This window comes from Anolis sagrei, chromosome 1 (assembly GCF_037176765.1).
Source record: "Anolis sagrei isolate rAnoSag1 chromosome 1, rAnoSag1.mat, whole genome shotgun sequence".
Lineage (NCBI taxonomy): Eukaryota > Metazoa > Chordata > Lepidosauria > Squamata > Dactyloidae > Anolis > Anolis sagrei.
This window is the reverse complement of record NC_090021.1, coordinates 322,411,267-322,439,219: the sequence shown is the minus strand read 5'-3', so window position 1 is coordinate 322,439,219 and position 27,953 is coordinate 322,411,267. Positions and strand designations below refer to the sequence as shown.

The 27,953-nt window shown below is 39.1% G+C and overlaps 1 protein-coding gene across 2 annotated transcripts in view; it reads right to left on the bottom strand.

Annotated features, from left to right (window-relative positions):
- WDR25 (WD repeat domain 25) overlaps positions 1 to 27,953 on the bottom strand; it is a 115,759-nt gene that overhangs the window by 24,578 nt on the left and 63,228 nt on the right. For both annotated transcript variants that reach the window (XM_067462992.1, XM_060755354.2), the window contains exon 4: positions 5,749 to 5,879. In XM_067462992.1, the coding sequence (XP_067319093.1) occupies positions 5,749 to 5,879 (131 nt within the window). The remainder of the gene's footprint in view (positions 1 to 5,748; positions 5,880 to 27,953) is intronic.

Here is a 27,953-nt window from a genome sequence, read left to right as displayed (position 1 = left end):
GTTTTGCCCAGATCTATCAGTTTTTCGGTTCACAGTGCTCTCTGGATGTAGGTGAACTACAACTCCCCAAATCAAGGTGAATTTTCCCCCAAAGACCTCCAGTATTTTTGCTGGTCATGGGAGCTCTGTGTGCCAAGTTTGGTCCAATTCCATCTTTGGTGGAGTTCACAGTGCTCACTTGTTGAAGGTGAACTATAAATCGCAGTATCTACAACTCCAAAACGCCCAGACCAATTCCAAACCCACCAGTATTCAAATTTGAGCATATTGATCATACATGCCAAGTTTGGTCCAGATCCATTGTTGTTTGGGTTCATTGTGCGCTCTGAATGTAAGTGAATAACTCCTATACATCCCTCCAAAGACCTCCAGTATGTTTTGTTGGTCATGGGAGTTCTGTGTGCCAAGTTAACTCCAGGTCCATTGTTGGTTGAGTTCAGAGTGCTCTTAGATTGCAGGTGAACTATACATCCCAGTACCTACAACTCCTATAAATCATGGTGAATTCTCCCCCAAACCTCTCTATTATGTTAAGTTGCTGATCAATTCTTCTGTTTGCTGTGTGCCACAGAAAAGTATAGGAAAAGGTTATAGGAGAGGCAGTGGGAGGGGTCATGCTAATTCCACACTAATGGAGAGAGTAAGAAACACTGAGATGTCTGTGGTGGAGGAAAAACAAAAAAATCTAGGATGAAATGGCCCCTGTATGAAAACCTTCACTTGGGTGGTGGGCAATATTGTGTTTGTGGAGGACATTAGCAGGACCTTATACATGTTTATGACACTCTCTATAATCTGCAATTTCATTGGAGAGTGGGCCATTGGTGTCTCCTGAGCAATGGGAGCTATAGTTATTTGTGGAAATGGGAGCCTGTCTGTGTAAGTGGATACCCTAGCCATACACATACATAGTTATTTTCATGTTTATTATGGATATAGAACATGTGTATATCTATTGCTTTTTTATGTTCTAGTTCATTACCATAGAAGTCTAGCAAATATATTACAAAATACTCCAGCATGACAACAAATCTTAATTTAGTAAAGTATGCTGACAAAATTATGCCCGTATGTCCCTAAGGAGGGCTCCCATCAAAACAAGTTGGGCAGGTGACATGTTTATTAAAATCTATTTCTGTACTTTCTGCAATCCATCTCTTCTGTTGGAGGGGTGGTTGCTGCTGCTGCTGCTGTAACCAACAGGGATCACTTGTTAGCATTCTAATTAGTTTTTGGTACAGCCAAATCCCTCTGGGAAATTAGTTTCAACCCGGGTTCATGACTTCACTTATTTTCAGAATACCCTAATTAATGGGCCAGTGCTTCATTAGAGAAAGCAGGCTTAGAAGGGAGCCTCAAAACTTCCTCAAGATTTAGAATTAACTCTAGGGCCTCATCTACACTCTTAAATACAGTTACAGCGCATTATGTGAAACTACGCTCACCATATAACACAGTTTCAAACTGTATTATATATACGGCAGTGTAGATGGGGCCTTATAATAAATGTATTATGACATTAAGACTTGTTTGCAGAGAACTTACCTATATGTCATGCATTCACAATCTAAGTGGGTCTTTCCCATACTACACATTGCACCATAGCACTTTGGGTCTTCCCTGATTAAAGTAAGCAAGGTATTTTCAGATTTCCATATTTAAAAAATCTGCTAACAAGGCCAGAAAAGGGGCTTTTTTTAGGAGTGCTTTCTTGCATTCCTAAGGTCCTGCACTGACTAAATTTATAAACATGAGTCTGAGGCCTGGATGTTTCAATCTGCTCTTAAGGGAATGGAGGCTCATTTCACAGGTCTGTGATGGAAAAAATATAAGTATTTTTAATGTATTTTAAGTGATACATCTGAAGAACACAGCAAAATGTACCATACACAATTCTTTCAGTTCAGTTCTGCCCTTGCGCTATGCTACTCTGCTGCTGAGTATGCATGCCCAGTGTGGAACACATCTCATCACACTAAAACAGTAGATGTGGCTCTTAATGAGACATGCCACATTATCACAGAGTATCTGCGCCCCACACCACTGGAGAAATTACACTGCTTAGCCGGTATTGCACCACCTGACATCTGCTGGGAAGTAGCAGCCAATAGTGAAAGGACCAAGGCAGAGACATCTCCAGCTCATCCCCTGTTTGGGTATCAGCCAACACGTCAACGACTTAAATCAAGACATAGTTTTCTTAGATCTACAGAGACACTCGCTGGAACACCCCAGCAAGCGAGAGTCCAAAAGTGGCAGGCCCAAACCCAGCACCTCAATCCATGGGTGATACCAGATGAGAGACTCCCCCCTGGGCACACAGAAGACTGGGCGACTTGGAAGGCGCTGAACAGACTGCGCTCTGGCACCACGAGATGCAGAGCCAATCTTAAGAAATGGGGCTACAGGGTGGAATCCTCGGCATGCGAGTGCAGAGAAGAACAAACCACTGACCACCTGCTGCAATGCAACCTGAGCCCTGCCACATGCACAATGGAGGACCTTCTTGCGCTAACACCAGAGGCACTCCAAGTGGCCAGATACTGGTCAAAGGACAACTACCAAGTTTGCAAAATCTGTGTTTTGTTTTTGTTTTTTTAATCTGTGTGTTTGTTTTGTTCTGTTAGAATTGTAACACAATGGTATGGTTGCTGATGACACGATAAATAAATAAATAGTTCAGTTTGTTATTCGTTTTTTGCTGGTGTTCCAATGCAATTTCTTTTAGTGCTTTGGAATATATTTTTGCATTTCATATCAACTAATTAAAGTGTTTGGACATTAACCCTCTTTCTTATTTTTTGCCAACCAAACAAATCTTTATCACAAATTAGAAAACGAGAAAGTCAAAGCAAGTTGTGAAAAAGTGGATCTGGTGGCACCAATCTGAGGTTGTTTTAATTTAGAATTTAAAAATCCCATAAACCCAGCATATATTGTTTTGAAAGATTGCATGACCCTCTATTTTGCAGGTGCGATCTTCAGTGTTGCTATGTTTTTGCTTCACATATAGTGACAAACAGACATACACTTTTTAATATTATTTGTAACTGCCTTGAGGATCAGGGCCAGCTAATCATCTCCCAACAAAGGATTCCCCAGGCAGTAAGAAGACAGACCTTGAAACTGCTAGGTCATTAAATGCTAATCAAGGAGGCCAATTGCAACATTCACACCTACCTCAAACAGACAAGAGTTCTTTCTCCCACCCTGGACATTCCACAGATATATAAACTCAATTTCCTAGTTTCCAACAGATCTCACAATCTCTGAAGATGCCTGCCATAGAGGCAGGTGAAATTTCAGGAGAGAATGCTTCTGGAACATGGCTACACAGCCCGGAAAACTAACAACCCACTTGAAGATGTTTCACCTGAACAATCAGGATAATATTACTTTCAGTAAATTATCTGCCCATTTAGAAAGAATAAGGCTGATGAAGAGTTATTTAAAAGCAAAAGAGGTGCATAAATGGTAAAGGCAGTAGCTTTCCTCTTCCATGGTTTTCATCCTTTCAAATTTATCTGGACCAGAATCAACAAAAGCAATACTGTTTTTCTTGTCAACTGTTATGGTCTTCATATATAAGCATCGAATCATCTATCCTAGTCTTATTTATATACTCAGATACATTTAAAGTTTGGATTATATGCCATCCCAGAAACCTCAAACTAAATCTAATGTCAATAGCCTCTCAATTTCCAGGTGAAGAACGAGAGCTGATATTCCATGGCTTTTAGTTCTAACAGCAAATCCTCTTATTAGTGTTGTGTCTAATATTATTCACTCTCTTGTCTTCATTCACGTAAGTGCAAATATCAATGTATTCAGAATATGTGTGCTATACAAACACATAGTATCATAGCTTATCTGTGAATCTAAAAAAAACTAGAATTTCAGTCTTTAAAACACCTCACAACACTTAATTGTGTTATCAAAGGCTTTCATGGCTGGAATCACTAGATTGCTGTGAGTTTTCCAGGCTGTACGGCCATGTCCCAGAAGCATTATCTCCTGACATCTCACCCACATCTGTGGCAGGAATCCTCTGAGGTTGTGAGGTCTGTTCGAAACTAGCCAAGTGGGGCTTATATATCTGTATATATATTACTAGTATTAATAATTAGAAGTATTAAAAAAACTCTAAAATCAGGACAGTAAATAAAGAGCAACACTAAAAAAAAGAGGAGAATTCTAGACAAGAATCAGTCAAGGCCAGCTAACACCTCCCAACAAAAGTTCCCCCAGGAACGACTCAGCCAGGTTTTGAAGCTGCAAGGCCATTAAATGCTAATCATGGTGGTCAACTGCATCATTCACACTTGCCTCAAGCAGACAAGAGTTATTTTGCCCACCCTGGACATTCCACAGATATATAAAACTCACTTGCCGAGTTTCCAACAAACCTCACAACCTCTGAGGATGCCTGCCATAGATGTGGGTGAAATGTTAGAAGAGAATGCTTCTGGAACATGGCGATACAGCTAGGAAACTCAAAGCAACCCATCACTTAATTGATTTGCGTCATCTGTTTGGTTGCAACAACTTAATAATATTAGTCTGCTTTCCTGTGAACATGAACACTGGCTTTCACCATGGTGAGAAATTGTCAATTAATTAGCTAACTTTAAAAAAGCTGCAGCACTTTCTTTGTATTTGTTACATACTTTAAACAAACCTTTTGATGAAGTTAACTACAAATTAAGCTCTTGTCTTCAGAAAGATGCTTCTGAGATTTGGATATTTATTTTATTTTGCACAATTCTATATTAATGTTTGATTGCAGATCTAACCTCACGGTATTACACTGTTTAATAGTGAAAACAATTGGGCTGATAACACTGTGTAACAAAATTTGAAAAAGTATCTGTTCCTGCTTTGAAAGTGCTGTTTTCTGTTGAATTGTGCAGGACATACATTGAAATTAGTTGTTATACACCAGAAACTCCGTTTCTGTGGCTGCCACAAACTAAGCTGGCTTGGTTGAAACTCTATGAGATATTCATTGAAAAACTATAGCAAAATGTGCTACAGGATGTCCTGCAAAAAGTTTTTGCAGTTTAATAAACTTTCCCGTGTTTTATGATAGAAACAATTAGGAAATGACATTTAGAAACGAGGAATGAAAATTGTATTACATAGTGTGATACTATGCATGTTTCTTAGGAAATAATCTCATTATGGTCAACAAAGTCTATTCCCAGGTAAGGATAGCAGGATTTTAATAGAGAACCATATGAGGTTAGATGTGCATCCAAATCATAATACAGAATTGTGCACAATAAAATCAAATCAAAAGTCTTTATCAGTGAAGAGGGGGAAGGAGGCAAAACAGCTTTGAGCACCTCACAAATATGATGATTACTGTGCCAGATGATTCCCTACTTAAAAAGTCAATCTTGACTCATGTAAATTAATTCTTTATCAGTTTATGACAACTCCCAGATTTGCTCAGTAGTAGAATGACACTTGAAAATTAAATGCATAATAAAATGTTTGATTGTGCTCATATTTTCTCCTTCATTTCCCATTTGTTTTAAACAGAGCATAAAGAATTGTAGCTGGCTGTTTACTTTTAGAAAACAGGGCAAGAATGATTGATAAAATCATGTTGCCATGCTGCTTCAACTGAAAATGCCAATTATCCTCTCCAAAACAACATTATTACCTGCCTGCCTACCTGGCTTCTCCCTTCCTAGGGTGCATATCAAGCAAGTACAAGTAATTTTGCTTCTGCTTTAAATTTACCTTAGAAGACCTCATATCCCAGGCTTTAACTTCTGGACTGAATCCTCCACAAATTAAAACATTTTGATCGAGAGGGTGAATCTTCAGGGTGCTGATCCGAAATCCATTCCTACTGCTAAAAAGTTGTGCTCCTAATAACAGAGAAGAATGAAAATTACTGGTATAGGAATGATTTATAGTTATAAAATAGTGTTATGACATAATAAGCTTGACAGAAAATGTAAAGTAGCAAAATAATACAAGTATGACAAAGCTCATTTAAGGTCTTACATAAAACCAAAATACGGTAAGTGTAATTCAAAGCGGCATGTCCTTTGGAATGTCAATAGTAATAGTAGTAATGTATAGATTCAAAAGGGAGCCCCCAGAGGCGCAGCAGATTAAACCACAGAGCTGCTGAACTTGCTGACCAAAAGGTTGGTGGTTCGAATCTGGGGAGTGGGATGAGCTCCTGCTGTTAGCCCCAGCTTCTACTAACCTAGCAGTATGAAAATATGCAAGAGTAAGTAGATCAATTGATTTATAATGATTGATTAATATGCTACTGTTTTAATTGTTTTTAACTGTTTTATGATGTTTTGAGCATTGAATTTTGCTACTGTTAACCGCTTTGAGTTGCCCGAGAGCTGAGAAAAGTGGTATATAAATATAGTAAATAAATAAATAAATAAATAAATAAATAAACAGGTCCCACTCCAGTGGGAAGGTAACAGCACTCCAAACAGTCATGCTGACCACGTGACCTTGCAAGTGTCTACAGACAACACCAACTCTTTGGTTTGAAATGGAGATGAGCACCACCCAGCAGAGTCAGACATGGCTAGACTTGATGTCAAGAGGAATCCTTTACCTTTACCTTTATAGATTCAAATGCATCAGCAGCGACAACAATAACAACAACAGCCAGAATTCTCTATCAGCTATGTAGTTATACACTTGCATAACTACATAGTCACCATAGTTATGTGGTATCTCCTGCTTCAAACTCCATACCACTTACCAGACAGGAGCCACAGCTATTAAAAGCGGTCCCCTGCTGATTGGGATGCAGCTGACTGACATTCTCACTGCCTCTCATGAACAATCTGCATTGCAACAGGCAGAGGCAGTTCCCAGTTGCAATGCATATGTCTAAAACATTTAGCCAGAAAAACAACCCCCAAAAAACTGAGTCAACATATCAATGGGTCAACGTGAGAACTGTACTTTAACTCATATCGAAATAAGGAACCACCACCTTCTCATAGAGTGGTGAAAAAGAAGAGCTTAGTTCGTTCTTAGGGAACCAAAAAAAAAAAAAAAGCCCCAACCCACTCTTCTCTCTCCATAGTGGTGCTACTTCTGACTCTTTTTTTTTTTTAATGCCTAGATGAGGAAATAGGGGCAGGCTGGCTCCCTATGGTGGAATTGGTACTTTTACCTTTCCACAGTATAAACCACGATCCATCGAGGGGCCATCTTAAAATTCATAATTTTAGCCAGAAAACCTGTCTTCGACTTATACATGAGTATGAGTATATACAGTAGTAGGAACACAAGACTAAAAAGATGTTGAAAATGGTGATGAAAACATTCTAAGGAACCTTAAGATTCAAACTAACAAACACATAAAACATAACATGCTAAACATCACGATGACTGGGGGGAAAAAGAAATAAAGTTTTGATGATAAAATGTGACACTCTCAGAGAATAGCAGAATTGAAAACAAATAACAAAATTAAGAAGTATTAAGATACACAAATTGGGATTCAGCACCTTTGAAGAAAGAAAACAATTATAGTTCCATTAATGGCAGATGCTCTGGAATAATGCACAACAGACTGACAAAACATAAGAAACACAAGTCCAGAATTACAAAAACTGACACTACTTGGAATGTGTCACATGATCTAAGGATGCTTAGGTTCCTGGGTAGAATCCAAAACTTCACTTTACATCTAGCAAACTGGGAACCCAACAATAATATTTATGTATAAAAGGGCGTTTGTATGTCTGGTGCATTACAGAATGCAAGGGATAAAGAAGAAACAGCTATGGGGGGAACAGGGGAAAAATATGCAGTTTAGTTACACTTGGTTAGGCTTCTTTATAGTCTGAGTTAGGATAGAAGAACTGCTAAAAGGCTTCCTTTAAAAATGTGGGATTTGAGGAGGGATTTAAAGGAAGTGGAAAGGCATTGCACAAGTGTTCTGTGCACCATTTCCAAGGATGACAGGCAATAAAGCAGAAAGGATGAGGACTTTTGTAGGGCTGGTGGAAATGGAGGAACAATTGGGTATTAGGGAAGGAAAAGTGGGGACTTTGAAGGCAAGGAGAAAATGCTTATGTGTTAAATCTAGGATCCCACAGGAAGCCAAAGCACAGACTTAAAGAGGAAAGTCCTGTGATCAAAACCACAAGAGGGATAGATGCTTTTAGCACCAAATATGTGGGAACTGAAGAGCAAAAAGGGTAATGGTGCAGTAATATAGGTCATGGGATATTCCAGTGTATCTATATTTTCTGGTCCAGCACAAATGCAAACCACAGTTAGTGGTTTGCATTTGAGTCACACCTTCATTACACCTTTGCATTTGAGTCACACCTTCATTACACCTTTCTCCTCTCGTCTGTATATCCATCCCTTTCCATTTTCTAATCTGGATGCCAAAGCTATGTACCATTACGTCAATCCTGAGCATACAATAAGACTGCAATTCTGGTTTTGATATCAACTGTGATTGATGCATTAATTTTGGCAAAGACAACAGTGTTGTTAGAGAAAGGAACGGGAGTTCATATGAAAGAGGACTGGAGGGAGATGGAAAGAGAGAACTGGAGACATTACAGACTTAAACCATGCAGTGCTATAAAGAAAAAAATTATATTATCACCCATGTTTTAGGATGCTAAAGGCTACAAAGGTAAAATCTATATGTATTTACAAAGCGTGTAGTTATGGGCTCCTGGGATTTAGAGGCAAAGTTCTCCAGTCTGATGTCAGAAAGATTTACAGCCAGATCCCCATTCCATGTCCGTTCCAAAATAGTTCTTCCCTTTCTCTCATCCTTTAGTGAAGGTTTAACCCCATTGTTCGCCCCTCCTGAGTCTCCCCTTAGACACATTACTCCATTTATCTATATCACCCAGGGTTTTATAAATTTTACTCCTTGCATTTGGCCTGCCCACTGTGTTTTGATTTTTCTACCATTTTATTTTGTGTTTGTTTTATTGTATATTTTGCTACTGTATGCATGGTACTTTGATGTTATTATTTGTTGTTTGTACTTTGTTTTGTTTGATTGTAATTCTTAGGCTTGACCTCATGTTAGCCACCCTGAGTCCCCTTGGGGAGATGGTGGCGGGGTATAAATAAAGATGATGATGATGATTATTATTATTATTATTATTGCAGTTTTGAAGGTAATACTGAAAATGTAGCATAAAATAATAGAGTTGGAAGAGACCACATGGCACATGTACTTTTCAAAAATATCTGCCTTTAATAGTTAAATACATTTGCAAACAAATACTTTCATTGTTGAAACAAATGTGAGAAGAGCCATAAAAATGACATAAAACAAGTCAGAGTGTATCGATGAAGCCCATTATTTTTACTGACTTTTTGTCTATCCTGAGTGAAAGTATTCAGCCTGTTCTAGACTGATTCCTGGAGGATTAAATTCCCAGACTAGCGAATTGGAGCTAGTTCCATCTTGACTTTGGAAGGCAATGCGACATTTGAAACACATTTTACATTTCCCCCCATGTCTTCTTCTAGATCAGAGGTTTCCAACCTTTGGTCCTCCAGCTGTTTTGGACTTCAACTCCCAGAAATCCCAGCCAGTTTACCAGCTTTTATGAATTGTGGGAGCTGAAGTCCAATACTTCCAGAGGCCCAAAGGTTGGGAACCACTGTTCTAGATTGAGGTTATCTAAAGAAGTGCACATTCTTGTGGCATGAGTCCTTGGGTTTTTCTGGTTTGGGGGGAGTTATTTGGAGATATTTCTTGGATTCATGCTAGAGATTTCCTAAATTGCTCCCTCCCCAATTTGACATGGTATTGTGAAGTGACCCTAAGTTTTGAAAGATTTTCTCCTCTCTGAATTTGTTTTTAAGGATTAAAAGTTATTATGCAAAAGTGCTGTTTCATTGACGCATTATAGCACTACAACTCTAAAAAAGAAAGGAGGAAAAGAGAAAGAAACGTATGATCCTAATATGTCTCAGAATTTTTAAAAAAACCTCCTGAGGGACAAAATAAAGGTCTGGAGCTGGAAACTGCTGGAAAACAATAAAGGAAAATAGAAACAGTTTACATACAGTGGGGGGTGGGGGGAGTATTTAGTCAGATACCAATTGTACAAGTTCTCCCACTTCAAAAAATGAGAGAGGCCTGTAATTGACACCATAGGTAGACCTCGACTTTGAGAGACAACATGAGAAAACACATAAATTTGTTAAAAATCAGACAATGTTATTTTCTGGATGTGTTTTCTTATGTTGTTTCTCATAGTTGAGGTCTACCTATGATGTCAATTACAGGCCTTTCTCATCTTTCTAAGTGGGAGAACTTGTACAATTGGTATCTGACTAAATCCCCCCCCCCACTGTACCTATTTTAAAAAAAACAGTTTGGTTTATGGCAAACCTGCACAATCTCTAAGATCTTCTGGGGAGGCTCTCCTCTCACTCTCACCACCGTCAAAAGCATGGTTGGTGGGGTGAGAGAGGGGGCCTTCTTGGTGGTGTCCCCCCAACTCTGGAACTCTCTCCCCTGGGAGATTTAGACTCGCACCCACCCTACTCACCTTCTATGAAGATCTAAAAACGTGTATGTTCCAATGTGCTTTTGATTAGATATTTCCCCAGATAATTTGGCCCCCAGCTATGACCCCAAGTCTACACCTGGCACTTTACTACTGTTCCCTACCCAAAGATAAAGTGCTCTGTTTTATATTGCCCTCCATTCCTAATTTTGTCATCTGGCTTCTGCACTTTATCTATCAGCCCTGTCCTTGCAACTGATTTGCACCAGCCCACCCGCCTGAGCTCAGAAACTGTTTATTATTCAGGTCATTGGTGGTTTGTTCGATGGTTGTTTTTAATATTGTGTTATGTTGTGGTTTGTTTTTAATGTTTTATGATGTTGTTTTATGACTTTTAGTGTGTTATATTGTAGCCATGTTGATTGGGCTACTCCCCATGTAAGCTGCCCCAAGTCCCTTTGGGGAGATGGAGGAGGGATACAAAAATAAAGTAGTAGTGGTAGTAGTAGTAGTTGTTGTTGTTGTTGTTGTTGTTGTTAGAGCAAGAGTTTATTAAGAAATATTTATTTGGTTTACTGTACAAGAGAGGGTTTATTTAGGTGGTATTTGAATATATGCATGTAATCTGAAAGAGAACAATCCAGGAAAAGGTTTACCACTTAATTCTGCTTATTGGAGACATGATGTAAAGAGGAAGACCAACACAGACAGATAAGACACATAAACACATACAATATAAATAAATCAACTGGCTACTGTCACCAAAAGACAAGCACACATACAATCAGCAGTAAAACCGTCCCTACAGCTGAGTATTTTCTCGAACACAGCTCAGAAAACTAGCACAAAATTTTGCAGGCCATTAGCTTTTGTGACCATATAGTATTTTCAAGGCTGGGTTACTGTTTTATAGGTATATTGGTTTTACAAAGGTTTATAATCTCATAAACCGCTCTGAGAATCCTTTTTGAATTGAAGATGAGGATATCAAATTCTTAAAAACAAAACAATACAAGAACTGACAGAGCCATTCTAGGATTAACTGAACTATTAGACAGTCTCAATTGTTGCTCTGCTCCTGAAGGAAATTATGGTCAATATATTAAAACAACCTGGTCCATTTCCAAAGAAAATGCAGAGGAGGATACAGGGGAGTAAGTAGTAGCACCATGCTCATATCAATGAGAATTTGTGAAAGAAGTGGGAGAGAGCATATGAAAGATGCTTTACCTGTAGATACAGATATATGTGGAAAGTGTGAAATCAAAGATACTGGACTTTGTGGTAGGAAAGTGGGGGGGGGGAGGAAGATGGCAATTGTGAATTTCTAAGCATCCTACAACAACATCTACATTTGTGAATCTGATAAAACAGTAAGAGAAGTACAAGTACTCGTTATCTTTAACACTGTCCTGTCCATGGGGAGCTGAAAACACATCTGTGTCAAAGATTTAGTGTGAGATATGAGATGGATAGGAAATTATGTCAGAAAGTGATGGGAGTAAATGAATGACATATACATAAAGTAATTTATGGAGACATTTTGAGAATTTTCTTCCCAGTGTCAGTTGTGCTCAGGTGAGCCCATAACAAAGACTTTGAATCCACTGTGGAATTTACTTCCTCTCTTCCTGCAGTTTTTCTGATTTGAATATAAGACCTTTGGCAGAGCTGAACTCTAGTTGACCATCAACAATGCCCTTGTTCAACTTGGAGCAAATGCAGGAGGAACAGTTGTAAAAACCCTGAGTGGATTTGTCACTCCCATAAACAAATCCCATAACAAATCCACAAATGGCCCTTGGTTGTGCCTGAATAATTGCCACTTGAGGGTGGAAATGGAATGCACTTCCTTACCTACAGGAAGCATGGTACTAGTATGCTTTATGTGAAATGTCATAGCATTGATATGAAACCATAGAATCTTGGAGTTAGAAAGAGCCATAAGGGCCATCTAGTCCAATCCTTCCTCCATTAGAGCATTCCTGAAAGATGCTCAACCAACATCTGTTCAAAAATCTCCCAAAAAAAGAGAGTTCACAACTTGCTAAGGATACTATCTACTTCATCAGATAGGATGATTTTTGCATCCTAGGATGCTTCCATCCCTTCTGGAGGACTGATGGGGTTGCTGCTTATCAAACAATGTAAAGGAACTTCCTGTGGAAGCCCCTTCTCCAACTGGAGGAAAAACATCGCCGGACGCTTCCCTCTCAACACAGGCTTGTGTTGTGCTCGCTCCTCACAATGGCAACACTTTCCCCGTGTGATGGGAAAAACATCACAGAGGGAACTACACAGGGGCCAAGCGATTTCCTCCACAGAAGCCTAGCGAAGCGAGACTCTTCACCAGGACTTTATGATAAGGCCGTATGTTCTACTGATACAACCTAAAATTGCATCGTTTTGGCCACTGTGTCAAAATGCTGCCTCATGGTTTAGCTTGTGGTCTACTAAGACCGCTAGATTTTTTTCATACACACTGCTTTCAAGTCAGGAGATGTGAATAGGGTCTAGGGTGTCTTAGGAGTAGAGAAGGAAGTACTCTCCCTAACACTATCCACTGTACAAGAAGATCACCCTTTGGTATTTCATCTTACAGAAAGCCATTAGATTAGAATAGGGATTTTATTTATTTATTTATTTTGGTTGCTTCTACCCTGCCCTTCTCACCCCGGGGGGGGGGGGGGGGGGACGACACAGGGAGGCTTACAAAAGCGAGGCACAATTCGATGCCCGTAACACATACAGCAAAAGACAGTAACATCATTTAACAACAACAATTCTATCAATAACAGCAATTACCATAAGACAATAATTATAATAGATAAAAACAACCATAAAACCAATAAAAGCAATAAAAATCTATACAAACCTCCTTGACGGTCAGCGTTTCACAGTCTCATAGTTTAAATTCCAATTCCGTAATTGTCAGTCCTTTTAGTCCTATTCATCTGGTTTCCATATCTAATTGTCAGGTTGCCCAAAGGCCTGGTCCCACAACCACGTCTTTACCTTCCTCCTGAAGGTGAGGAGGGATGTTGACGCCCTAATTTCCCCCAGGAGTGAGTTCCACAAGTGAGGGGCCACCACCGAGAAGGCCCTGCTCCTCGTCCCCACCAGCCTCGCTTGTGATAGCAGTGGGGTCGAGAGCAGGGCCTCCCCGGATGATCTCAAGTTCCGGGGTGGGACGTAGAGGGAGATACGTTCAGACAGATACACTGGACCGGAACCGTAAAATGTTTTGTAGGTCAAAACCAGCACCTTGAATTATGCTCGGAATTGGACCGGCAGCCAGTGGAGCTGACACAACAGGGGGGTGGTATGCTCCCTGTATGTCGCCCCGGTGAGCAGTCTGGCTGCCGCTCGTTGGACCAATTGAAGTTTCCGAACAGTCTTCAAGGGCAACCCCACGTAGAGTGCGTTGCAGTAGTCTAGACGGGATGTAACAAGAGCGTGGACCACTGTGGCCAGATCAGACTTCCCGAGGTACGGGCGCAACTGGTGCACAAGTTTTAATTGCGCAAAAGCTCTCCCGGCCACCGCTGAGACCTGGAGTTCCAGGCTCAGCGATGAGTCCAGGATCACTCCCAAGCTGCGAACCTGAGTCTTCGGGGGGAGTGTAACCCCATCCAACACAGGCTGCTCGGCCTTACGACTGACCAGTAGGACCTCTGTCTTGTCTGGATTCAGTTTCAATTTGTTAGCTCTCATTCAGTCTGACACAGCAGTTAGACACCGATTCAAGGTCTGGACAGCCTCCTTGGTGACAAGTGAGAAGGAGTGACAGATCTGGACATCATCTGCGTAGAGATAGCATCTCAATCCGAAACTCCGAATGATCTCCCCCAGCAGCTTCATGTAGATGTTAAATAACATTGGGGACAGAATTGAACCCTGAGGGACTCCACAAGACAACGGCTGTGGGGCCGAACAGGTGTCACCCAGTAATACCTTCTGGGACCGTCCCTCGAGAAAGGACTGGAGCCACTGCAAAGCTGTACCACGCGTCCCATATCTATGAGGCGTCCCATAGTGGTTGAGTGGTTTCTGACCATCTAAATGCAGCTGGGCAGTAACTTCCATCAGCTCTGTCCACTATAGACACTGGTGAGGAACTAACGTAGCTAGAACCCAAAAATAGCTGGAAGGCCACAAGTTGCCCATTCCTGAAGAACATGGGGTTGCAGTGAGATATTAATCGTTTAACATCACATTATAGAGCTTAGAACAATTCTATTTTTGATAACTACAATTCCCAGAGTATACAAACTTGCATAGCCACTAACCATGTTGAATTAGTGATTCTGGAAACTGTGGTACAAAAAAAAATAATGTTTCCAAACTCAGTGTTTTCCTCATAAGAAATTAAAGAGAAATGGAGGAATTTTCAAACCTGTTTTTAGTAGCTTTTTTAGTAGCTACAGAGATAAACAGGGCAGGGCATTACAATAAATGCCCAACAAGTAAAATGCAGCAAAATAATGACAACCAAAATGCAGCAAAATAAAAGAGAACCAAGGGTGTCAAAGACAACATGTTTGCTGAGGAGAACAGGTTTAGAAAGTGATCTTATACAGTATTAGACACAGCAGTAGGCTTAAAGTGCTATTAAACTGATAATCAGCTCTTAAGCACCCCAAGAATTTCCACTCATCTTTCAACCGCAGCCTACAGAAATAAAATGACACAAGTGTAACAAAGACTATCGTTTAGTCCACCACCTGCCGTGTTAATGCAGTTCAGGTAAACATGGCATATTATGAGAAGATTGTTAGGTGAATTATGCAAATAACATAATGTACACCATTGGAGATGTGAGGTGTCTTCCCAATAGTCAGAATAATTAAAATGAAACCACTGTCTTTCTTAGCTCCAACTGTTAGGGCTTTCAGAAAAATGGTAAGGCATGCACCACATTGATTAGCTAATCTCCATAGATTAAATATATTTTGTTGCTGACACGGGATAAAGCGCAGGAAGGACACCAAAATGTTTCTCTCAAAGCAAATAAAGATTTGCATACCCTTTCAAGTAAGGCAGTTTTGGTTCCCATGGATACACTCTTTTCTAAATTTAATTGTATGTGGTAATCTTCACAGGATCCTGTGGCTTAATACCAATCGTCTTTGTAAACAACCCTTCCAGAACCGTAAATTAATGCCATAGGAAATTCAGCTATGAGGATTTGAATTTTATCTTCGGTTCATTGCTGTTATACTTATCAAATTAATGATGTTAATAAACAGTTCACTTCAAGGTGTGATGCCAAATGTGTTTTCACAATTTTAATTTGCTTTATATATTTTGATGAATAATACATATTATGAGTTTGGTGCAGATGAAAACCTTGTTTTTCTCCTAATCTACAGGGGTGGGGATGCAATGAGAAGCATTTCCTAATTTATGGCAACTCCTTAAGCCAATGTTTCCCATGTATTCTCCTATCACATTTCTTAATATGTCTAAACAATACTCAGGTAGATAAAGAAGAATTCACAAAGGCTGCATCTTCTTCTTTTGTAGTATCAGTCTAAAATTATCACCGCACTCAAGTTTTCTGTGAAAACAGACTAGTGTATATAACCTTGCCCTGAAATAGATGAATGTCTATCCTTTAATCATCCCATTTACGAGTATCTGAAGCATGTCTGAAGGGCAGGGCAACATATTTTACTTATTTGCAATACACTGTGTTTCAGTGTTTTGTTTTTTTATCCCAAACTTGAAGGGTGTTTCATTTGCTCCTCTGCCAAAACATATGGTTGTCAGGAACCATTAGTACTTTTGTGTATTTCAACAACTCCATGGAGTTGTGTTTCCATGGTGAGGACAGACATAAGGACAGACTTAACTGTGAATTGCTTGGTAATGACCATATACTAAAAATTCCTTATTCTAATAACAAAGGTATAACATTATAATTGCAACCAAACAAGGAATAATTTTACTCTTTTTGTGGTGCTGATGGTAACTTTTTAGCGTCTTTATGATTACAAGGAAAGACTTTATTCGTCATTCATTTTTGAGCTACATTATCACAATGGGGCATCATGCAATGACAGCAAGTAAATGTAGAATCACAGTCCAGCAACTTAAAAAAAGTATCTATTTCAATTTCTTTTGCAAAATAGGATTTTTTTTCAGAGAATCCAAAATCCACAAAACCTTTATTGAGCCAACTAAAATACACAAAATACATCATGAAAGCTTTCAAAGCTTCACTGAGTTTTTCATTGTTGCCTAATGAAGAAGGCAAAGACACTTTGAAAGCTTTAATGAAGAAGCCAGTGAAGCTTGAAAAACTTGCATGGTGTATTTTATTTGTTTTAGTTGGTCCAGTAAAGGGATCACTGTTCTGTGAATTTTGTTGTGTTTTGTTACATGGACATGATTTGTTGTTGTTGTTGTTGTTGTTGTTGTTGTTGTCTGCCTTCAAGTTGTTTCGACTTATGGTGACCCTATCATAGCGTTTCCTGGTAACCCATTGGGACTCCACGGTTGAGCAGAGAATCAAACTCTCTTTCCAGACTTGGAAAACTTTGAGTTCAGTACTCAAAGCATTGCACCACAGAATCTCTCCTCAACATGGCTACCCTTTAAGAAATTTTTATTTATTTATTTATTTATTTAGAACATTTATACCCCGTCCTTCTCTACCTCCAAAGAGGGACACAGGACGACTTCCAACAGGCAACTAATCAATGGCGACACAATATAACAACATAACATAAAATACAATTAGCATACATTAAAAAATTATAAATATACATTAAAACAGTTTGCCAGTTCAAATTGTCATCCAAATCAGTCCACTGCAGTCTACTAAAACCTAATCTTCACCAGTAAATCAGTCTATTCTGCAAACACTTGATTCCACAGCCAGGATCTGAGTTTCTTCCAGAAGATCTGGAGGGATGGGGCAGATCTAATCTCATAAGGGAGGGAGATCCACAGCTGAGGGGCCACCACACAGAAGGCCCTGTTTCTTGTCCCCACCAAACATGACTGCGATGGCAGTAGGACCAAGAGCACGGCCTCACCGGATGATCTTAAGGTCCTTGATGGTTCGTAGAGGAGATACATTAAGTCAGAACCATTTAGGGCTTTATAGGTTAAAACCTATGGATTGTGCCCAGAAGCTAATAGGCAGCCAGTGGAGCTGGCATAACAGGGGAAAATGTGGCCATAATGATAACTAACTACTTTTATGAAAGGTAACTCATTTATTCTTTAAAGCCAATTTCTTAAATTCAATGTCTTTCTCCAGAAGTTCGCTTAGTGAAACAGATTAGTGGCTATGTTAAACTATGGAGTGAAGCCACTTATGCAATATGATTCTTCTGGTCCTATATAAAATTTATTGGGCAAAAGTCATATACAGTTATGATTTTTCCACTTTAAAGCTGACAGGAAACAATTCCGTACTTTCCTCCTATCTATCTGCCAACCTCTTCCAGTTCTAGCTGCTCTTAAATCCTCAAGCAAATTTACTGCTAAACTCTGGACTCTGCCAGATTTACCATGTACAGGGAGAATATAATTTGCACAACCATGGAGCCAGTTGTCACAAACAGGTACTTCTAATATAAGGGGATTAAGCAAATTCGTGAAGGATAAGGCTCTCAGTAGCTTCTTTGATCACTATACACTCTTTAATTAATAGGAGAATGTCTCTGAATACTAACTTCTGAGGAACAATACTGGGAGATAAACTTATTGTGGGCATCTTAGAGGCATTTGGTTATCACGGTTTGGCCATTTTCTGATTTTTCTTAGGAACTTATATATATAAACTGATTCACAAACAGAACACAGGAAATCATATAGCAAGCATTTTCTCTGAAGCCACAGAGTTAATGCAGAATATGGTAATGATGTAGAATACAGATCTAATAGAATTCTGTCCTCCTCCAGCAAATGGAAAACCAGCTGGCATAGATCACTGCTTCGTAAACTATTTATTTATTTATTTACAACATTTATATGCTGCCCTTTTCACCCTGAAAGGGACTCAGAGTGGCTTACAAGATATATATACATACAATATATTAAACTATTAGCATAGTACAATATCAGTATTATATATTACTATACTGTACTACACCATTATATTGTAATAGTATAATTATATACTATATTGTATTATTAGTACTGGTATTACATTGTATTACTATATTATATTGTAGAACTATGGGTTCTGGCCCTAAATGGGGTCCCCTTGGCTCAATGTTAGAGTCTCTAAGAATTGGCAACAGTAAATCTAATGGCTATTTAAGACATTAACACAAATCTTTTGGCAAGAACAGGAAATGTTTACATTGGACTCTTCAGAAAATGCTTCAGCTGTACTTTGTAAAAAGTAAAATTAGCTTATTTAACAAGCCTTGTAGATGTTGATGTGTTATCAGTAAATGTTTGGTTTTTATACCTACTTTATATACCAGTAAACCCCAGGGTTGCTTAAAAATTTATTGAACCAAAAGTGGTGGAAAAGTTTAAGAAACCCAAAAGATGTGCTGACTAACCCCAGATATCAGGTGCCCAAAGACCAATAGTCAATTAACAGCCACACCAACATACAGGAACACAACTGGGAATAATATTCACCAAAGTCACTATGCCAAATCCAAGAATAATTAGAGAGTAGTCCAAAGTTCAAATGCACAAGTCAAGGCTGGAGCAAACAGGTCAACTGTAATCCAAAACAGAGGTCAAGGTCTGGAAATTCACAGCAAAATACAAACAATGAATACAACAGAAATGCAAGTTGCTCCCACAATGGGCCCATAGCTTTATAGTAAGTCAGTAAGCTATGGGCTTGAACTACAGCAGTTCCTCTCTGTTGCTCCTGAGCGTTTCTATGCCTTTCCTTTAAGGCAGTGATTCTCAACCTGTGGGTCCCCAGATGTTTTGGCCTCCAACTCCCAGAAATCCTAACAGCTGGAAAACTGGCTGGGATTTTTGGGAGTTGTAGGCCAAAACACCTGGGGACCCACAGGTTGAGAACCACTGCTTCAAGGCAAACCTTATCCCGTCGCCTCTGCTCTTTTGGTGACTCAGGTGAGCTGGGGGTCTGTTCAGAAGCAGCCGGTAGTTGATTACAGAGTGGAGACAAACCCTTACCCTGAATTTGCTCCTGCTCTGCCCCTACAGGCTGATGTGTTGCTACATGTCCATCCTCTTCTGGTGCCTCTGGCTCTGGGGTTAAGTCTATATCCAGATGTGATATAGGTTTCTGCTCATGGCTCTGAAAAGTCTCCAGAGATAACTCATCCCCTGACTCTTCACTAGAGGCTTGAGGCACAGGCTGACCCAGTACAGAAGACCATGAACATAGAATTACATTGGAAAGTTGTACTCCAAAGAGAAGAAGAGAGCAGGATTAACAGACAGGATGAGATAGATAAGGATAGCTATTCCAAACTGTAATGGAAGGTTGCAGAGGAAACGGGGGTTGTTTAAACCTCTGCTTTGAAAAGGAATATATGATGCCCAACATCTATATTTTCCACACATGCCAATATGGAGCACTATCAAACAAAAGCTTAATTTTCTTGCAATGAATCTGAATATATGGAAATTTTTACCCAATAGTGTGATTGAGAAGGCTCAGGATCATTAAGAAGAAAAATAAGAAAACCTCATCTACAGCAATGGCATAATGATATGGTTTCCATGATGAACAAAACAAAGATGTAGCCCAGCCAATCTCTGCCACTCCAGAGCTTAGTTGTACCCCAGGAAGATTTTAAAATAAGTAAGTAAGCTCGCTACCTGCAAAATGCACATCTTCCCAGTGAGATGACAACTTCATCAGCTTTTGTTTTAAGAAAACTGTGTAATATTGCACCATGCTCATGCCTGAATCCTATTTTTGTTACGGCAAAGAAATGGTTTGAAGGCATATGATACAAGTTCAGTTCCAGATGCTAAGAAATGTATGACCTAAAGCAAGATCTGGATGGGAGGCTCTCAGCACCATAAGTGCACTGTTCTGAACTCAGGGGAAGAGCAGAATATAAAATATCTAGTAACAATATCCATGTTGACATACTCAGCTTAGCTCTATAGCATTTAATAATTTATAAAGACATGCCAGAACAACAACAACGAAAAAACACCCAGAGTTTTAAACAGTTCCTTCGGCACATCTTGCAACAATCCATCCACAAATATTCCTACGTCCGTAAATTTCAAAGTCTTGACCTAGTCTGAATAGTCCCATTTTTCATGAAATCATAGAATCATAGAGTTGGAAGAGAGGGCATGCTATTATTTTACTGACACAAAAACACAGTATGTCACAGGAAACTAGATCTATATGCTGGATTTCATATCACAAAATCACAAGTCAAACACTTCCCAAGCGTCTAGGACTGTGTGATATATTTTCAAATGATGCGCTCAGATCCAAGTAAGGTGGCCTTTTGTAGTTGACAGATCATGATTTTGTCAATGTTTATTGTTTCCAAATGCTGGCTGAGATCTTTTGGCATGGCGCCAGTGTGCCGATGACCACAGGGACCACCTGTACTGGTTTATGCCAGAGCCTTTGCCTTATTGTGGGCCTAGAGGTTGTTTGTAACTTATAGTATGTCTAAGGCTCATTGAGTTTTCTCAGCAAGATTTCTTCAGAGCAGGTCTGCCACTGCCTTCATGAGCCTGAGAAACTGTGATTTGCCCAACATCAATCAGTGGATTTTCCTGGCGAGATGGGATATAAAACATTGTCTTCCTAGTCAAGTATTCAAACCACGACACCCTACTGGCTCTAGCATAGTTACACAACATTGTTTTGAAAATGTGGTTTTTTGAATGATAGAACATACTAAGGATCTAGAGACCCTTAGGCAAAATGCCCTCCCATTTATTCATGCTGCTCACTGATTTTTCCTTTCCCTTAGTCTGTACACTTGGAAAGTCTGACTTCAAGACAAGAACTGTAAAAACGTGGATAACAAAACCTTCAAAATTACTTATAAGCAATAAATACCTAGACAACAGGTCACATCAAGACATCTGGTCACATTTTCCTAACTGTAATGAAATATTTATATTCAAATTTTCTTAATTATTTATACACACATACACTTTCCTGTGCAATTTTTATACAACTCTCAATCCTCTCTTGTCCTCTTTTCTTGAGAATCTCATCAAACCTAAGTTGACTTCAAGTAATGTCTCTGTCCTTGTTTTGATAAGTAGAGTATTAAATCTGAGATATTCATTTATTCTTTACTTTTGGAGTAAAATCAGATATTGGCTCGCCAGCATAAATATTTCCATTATTAAAACTGTTATAACTTTGAAAATGAATCTAGTGTTTTGAATGATGATTTATAGTGTTTTCCACAAGAGGGCCATTTTCACAACAACTGTCATATTTTCTTATAATTTGCACAATAAGTACCACTTTCCTTCCCTGAAGTTTTCATAAACTGTAGTTTCAGAAACAATGGGGCACTGATTCTTTCTTCGTATGGACTATGTTAATGTTTCCCATGACATTCAGTGACATTAAAAAAACCAAGAAGGCTAAATCAGATAGAAAGTTGTTTTTTTCTATATCAGTCAACTTCTACCATTTATTGTGTCAGTGTAAATCTTGGCCCCATGTACTTCTCTCTTCTTCAGCTTTGTTTTAACACAACCATGAGGAAATAAAGCTGATAGAAAGAAAATCAACTCGTTTGAAAACTTCCACAGATACCACAGACTGCTAAAAAGACAACAAAATAGAGTATATTGAGCTATATTCTCACTAGAAACCAAGATGACTAAACTAAAGCTATCGTAATTTGGCCTTATCCTGAGAACACTGAATAAAAAAAGACAATAATACAAGGTAAGGTAGAAGATAAAGAGGAAGTTTCCATTCCAGATGGATAAATGCAATCAAGGGGGTGATGGCCCTAAGTCTCCTATGACTTTCAAGTCACTCTGTTAATGACAAAGTGACTTGGAAGTTTCTTATTCATAATATTTGTTGTTCATTCCGACTCTTCATGACCTCATGGACCAGTCCATGCCAGAGCTCTCTGTCAGCTGTCACCACCCCCAACTCCTTCAAGGTCAAGACAGTCACTTCAAGAATGCCATCCATCCATCTTGCCCTTGGTTGGCCCCTCTCCCTTTTTCCTTACATTTTCCTTACAGCATCACTATCCTCTCTGAGCTTTCCTGTCTTCTCATGATGTGGCCAATACTTCATCTTTGCCTCTAATATCCTTCCCTCCAATGAGCAGTTGGGCTTTGTTTTCTGAAGTATGGACTGGTTGGATCTTCTTGCGGTCCAAGGCACTCTCAGAACTTTCCTCCAACACCACAGTTCAAAAGCATCTATCTTCCTTCGCTCAGCCTTCCTTATGGTCCAGCTCTCGCATCCATAGGTAACTATGGGGAATACCATTGCTTTAACTATGTGGATCTTGGTTGCCAGTGTGATGTCTCTACTCTTCACTATTTTATCGAGATTGGTCATTGCTCTCCTCCCAAGAAGTAGGTGTCTCCTGATTTCCTGCCTGTAGTCTGCATCTGCAGTAATCTTTGCACTTAGAAATACAAAGTCTGTCACTGCCTCCACGTTTTTTCCCTTATTTCCCAGTTATCAATCATTCTTGTTGCCATAATCTTGGTTTTTTTATGTTTAGCTGCAACCCAGCCTTTGCACTTTCTTCTTTCACCTTGATTAGAAGGCTCCTCAGCTTCTCTCGCTTTCGGCCATCAAAGTGGTGTCATCTGCATATCTAAGGTTGTTAAGGTTTCTTCTAGCAATTTTAACCCCAGCCTTGCATTCGTCAAGCCCCGCACATCGCATGATGTGTTCTGCATACAAGTTGAATAGGTTGGGTGAGAGTATACAACCCTGCCGTACGCCTTTCCCAATCTTGAACCAGTCTGTTCCATGGTCAGTTCTTACTGTTGCTACTTGGTCCTTATACAGATTCCACAGGAGAGAGACAAGGTAATTTGGTATCCCTATACCACCAAGTACTTGCCACAATTTATTATGATCCACAGTCAAAATAGTCAATAAAACAGAATAGTCAATAAAACAGAAATGTTTTTCTGAAACTCCCTGCTCTTCTTCGTTATCCAGCGGATATTGGCAATCTGGTCTCTCGTTCCTCTGCCTTTTCTAAACCCAGCTTGTACATCTGGCAACTCTCTCTCCATGTATTGCTGGAGTCCTCCCTGCAGGATCTTGAGCATTACCTTACTGGCATGAGAAATAAGGGCTACTGTACAGATGTTTGAGCAGTCTTTAGCATTTCCCTTTTTTGGTATGGGGATATAAAATGATTTTTTCCAGTCTGATGGCCATTCTTGTGTTTTCCATATTTGCTGGCATATGGCATGCATCACCTTGACAGTATCATAAGTCAAAGTTAACTTGATAGTAGTTAAGGACAACATAAGCAGGAGATCAGAATCTTCTGTTTTGGTCTTTGATTAACCATAGCTTGCACTCTCATCCTAATGTTAAGACAGACAAATGGTTAGGACAAATATGGTTCAATTGAAACAACTGAACTTCAAACTACGATGTATACATCTGGTAAACAAAACATAATTAAGTTTAACTACAGACTGTTAAAAATGCATATTTTAAAAAAAAGAAAAGAAACAAAAGCTTCTGATCTCTTAATTATGGCCTCTCTAGAGAAGTAGAAAACAAAGAGAGCATTTCAACCCAATTTAACCCAAGGGCTCCATTCTTGTCACGATAGACCATGGTTTATAGTGAGTACTTAACCTGCCCCAGTGTGTGAAGTTGCTCTGACAAGAAGAGAATGAGTTGTACAATGAAATTTGTAGATCATTTCCCAATGCCAGCAAAAAATAAAATTAATTTATTTCCGCAATCTCTTGTCCTTGCTCAGAAAAATACTTGGGGCATATATCGTATGTATTATAAAATAAAAAATCCAAGCAAACTCCATAGCCATTGGAGATATTTGAGCAAGATCTCTCACATGCACATTAAATAGATAACCATCCTAAAAGAGAAGGATGGGGGCACCGTGGTGATATAATTCAGCAATCTTTGTAAACACTATTTTTCTCTCAATAATGCATACTCAAAAATGAAAGACATAAATAGGAGCCACTGTAAAACAGCAAATAGCAAATATATATAATATAATATAATCAGGCCTGGAGCACCCTGTAGGGCAGCGGATTAAACTGCTAAGCTGCTGAACTTGCTGACCGAAAGATCGGTGATTCAAATCCAGGGAGAGGGAGGGAGCTCCCGCTGTTAGCACCAGCTTCTGCCAACCTAGCAGTTCGAAAACATGTAAATGTGAGTAGATTAATAGGTACCGCTCTGGCGGAAAGGTAACGGCGCTCCATGCAGTTATGCTGGCCACATGACCTTGGAGGTGTCTATGGACAACGCCGGCTCTTCGGCTTAGAAATGGAGATGAGCACCAATCCCAAGAGTCAGACACGACTGGAAAAACCAGGGAAAAACCTTTACCTTTACCTATCCCTGCTAAAGAGCGAGACACTGAACAGGACCTGTACAGCCAAGATTTGTCAGGTTTCTCAAAAAACAGTTCCTCTCAAATAGCCACATTTTACTTCTTTGTTCCCCTTTTAATCATCTTTTCAAAACACATAACTGATAGCTTTGTTTGCTCCTTCAGTACAACAGATTTTGGATATCTAATTCTATGGGTTTTTTTTAATTGGAACCATATAAATTATAATGGATAATTTGTAAGTTATGAATTTTAAGTTATGTGCTAGTTGTTTTAATTTGTATTTGTTGTACATTATATGTTCATTAATGTTCTAACTTATTTTATGTGTTATTTGATTTTAACTTACTGCACATGTTATATTTTAATATATTGTTCCCCCTGCAATCCAGAGGTGGTTAAGATATAATAACAGCAACAACAATTGTTGTTCTTTTCGTCATTTTTTACGAAGAGAAGATTAAACAAGCTTTAATGAACCAATATTTCCCTCTCAAAACTAGATTTGATATATGTGCATGGGCATATGTTCAAATTATATTTAATGTATGTACTCTACTGTAACTAATGTTTGGAAATTTCCAGTAAACTGAGTGCTTTAAATCATCCCAGAATATTAATACAGCTGTGCTAATAAGACTAAACTGGCCTTTGTGGCATAGAAAGAACAAGATTCCTCCTCTCCCAGTTATCTGCAGGTGCTGCTGCATTGTTTTATGTGTGACAATGTGCTGGCAGCTTAATTAAAATGTTCACTGTTATGCAAATGCTCCAACATAGAAATTTTTAATTTTAAGCAATACCAGCATGCCAGATTTTGCTGAGCTTTAGTAACCAGCAGCAGTTACAGTATGATAAAAATGACTGAATAATTATAGTATGTCTGGACAGCAGGATTTAAGCTTTCCACAAAGTACTATTCAGGTATGTTAACATTTTCTGTTTGACTCTGTTGCTTTCAATTATTTTGCGAAGTTCTCTTGGAAAACAATCCCAAGAGGCATAGAAAGAAAGAAATTTCCCTTCAAGGTTGGGAGTACCAGAGGTCAGTTTGGAGAAAGAAAATGAATCTTGTATTTCGTTCCTGGTTCCTCTTGACCATTATAGGCGTTTCCATGACGCTGGGAAATTAGGCTTGAAAATTAATAAATAATGTCAAACATTTGAAATTGGTAAAATAATTCAATATCATAAGCAGTTTAATTGGTTTAGTTATTGTTAATTAATTCATGTTTGTGTGTGGCAAGACCATGGCACAGAACATGGCACAATGTTATCACTGCTGATTTTAGAGAAGCATATTGTGCTGTAGGTTACTTTACATGGGCCTTTTGATCCTTTTAAAACTATGGAGTATTCCTCCCACATAAGACTACAAAATCCATAGAGGTTGGACATCCCTTGTATGAAAAGTTTGGGACCACAAAATGGATTGGATTTCAATTTTGTTTTGAGATTTTGGAATACCTGTATTTGCATACATTTATGTAATGAGATATCCTCCAGATGAGACTCAAGTCTTAACACACAATTTATTGATGTTTAATATACAAACTGTATATATATGCACACAGACTGAAAGTAATTTCATACACAATATTTTTCATGATTTTGTGCAGGAAAAAGTGTGTGTATGCACTGAACCATCAGAAAGCAGTTTTGGAGAATTTTAGAATTCCAGAGAATTCCAGAGAAATGATGCTCGATGTGTAGTATACATAATTGTTGCCTTGGAACAGTGGGAGTCTGACAGATCTGGGAAATGTCAAGCTGACAAAGGCTTTCCCAAAGTATTGGGTCTCATTTGACATCGTATTCAATTCAGTTTGCCAATCATCTGCATCTCTCTTTTCTTTCCACCAACATTAATATGTCTATTTCATTCACGCTTCAAATGCCTCGTTTGTTAAAGGTTAATGAGGAATGACTTATTTCATTTAGAGGAAACTGGCCCACCACAGGAATAATTGGATAGATATAAATATCTCTCATTGAATCAAGGAGGTGGAATTCTTAATCAAAAATAGTTTGGGAGCCTTATGGAGATTTTTTTCCCCTGCAACTGAATGCTTTGCACTTCCTCATTCCCTATCAAAAAGCATAGCCTTCAAGGATCAATAGTAGAGCACATGTTTAGCATGCAGGAACCTGAAATCCCTGATTCCAATCATGGCATCTCTAGGAAAAAATCCTGCCCACACACAGCTGTTCGGTCCCTCAAGGAGAGTGGCCAGAATCAAAGAAGCATCTGGCTATGCCACTATACAGAAGTTAGATGTGAAGTTATAACAGCAGGGCTGAGACCAAGACAACATGCACTGAACCATCAGAAAGCAATTTTGGAGAATTTTGGAATTCCAGAGAATTCCAGAGAAATGATGCTCGATGTGTAATATACATAATTGTTTCCTTGGAACAGTGGGAGTCTGACAGATCTGGGAAATGTCAAGCTGACAAAGGCTTTCCCAAAGTATTGTGTCTCATTGGACATCGTATTCAATTCAGTTTGCCAATCATCTGCATCTCTCTTTTCTTTCCACCACCACTAATATGTCTATTTCATTCACGCTTCAAATGCCTTGTTTGTTATCACTGCTGTAATAATTTTGTTTCTAGCTAAACACTTCTCCAGTCCTGCCCACTCCCCACTGAGCATGGAATGGCCCTACAGGGGGTGGGCTTTAGAACCTATATATTAGGTCCAGGGGAATTACATTGCTTAGCATAGCATAGGTCTGCATGGGAAACAGCTACAATACATTTAGCCATATAGGATTGTAATATCAGTTGCTGGGGAAGGCAAAAAGGAGGGTGTCATTGTACGCATATTTTGCTTCAAGGATTTCCACAAACAAATGTTTTGCCATGGCATAAGTTGCTTTCTGTTGGAGTAGACATGCCTTTGCTCTAATCCTGCAGGCCTCCTTTTGTGTTCCATCAGGAAAATTGTTCTGCACAAAACAGA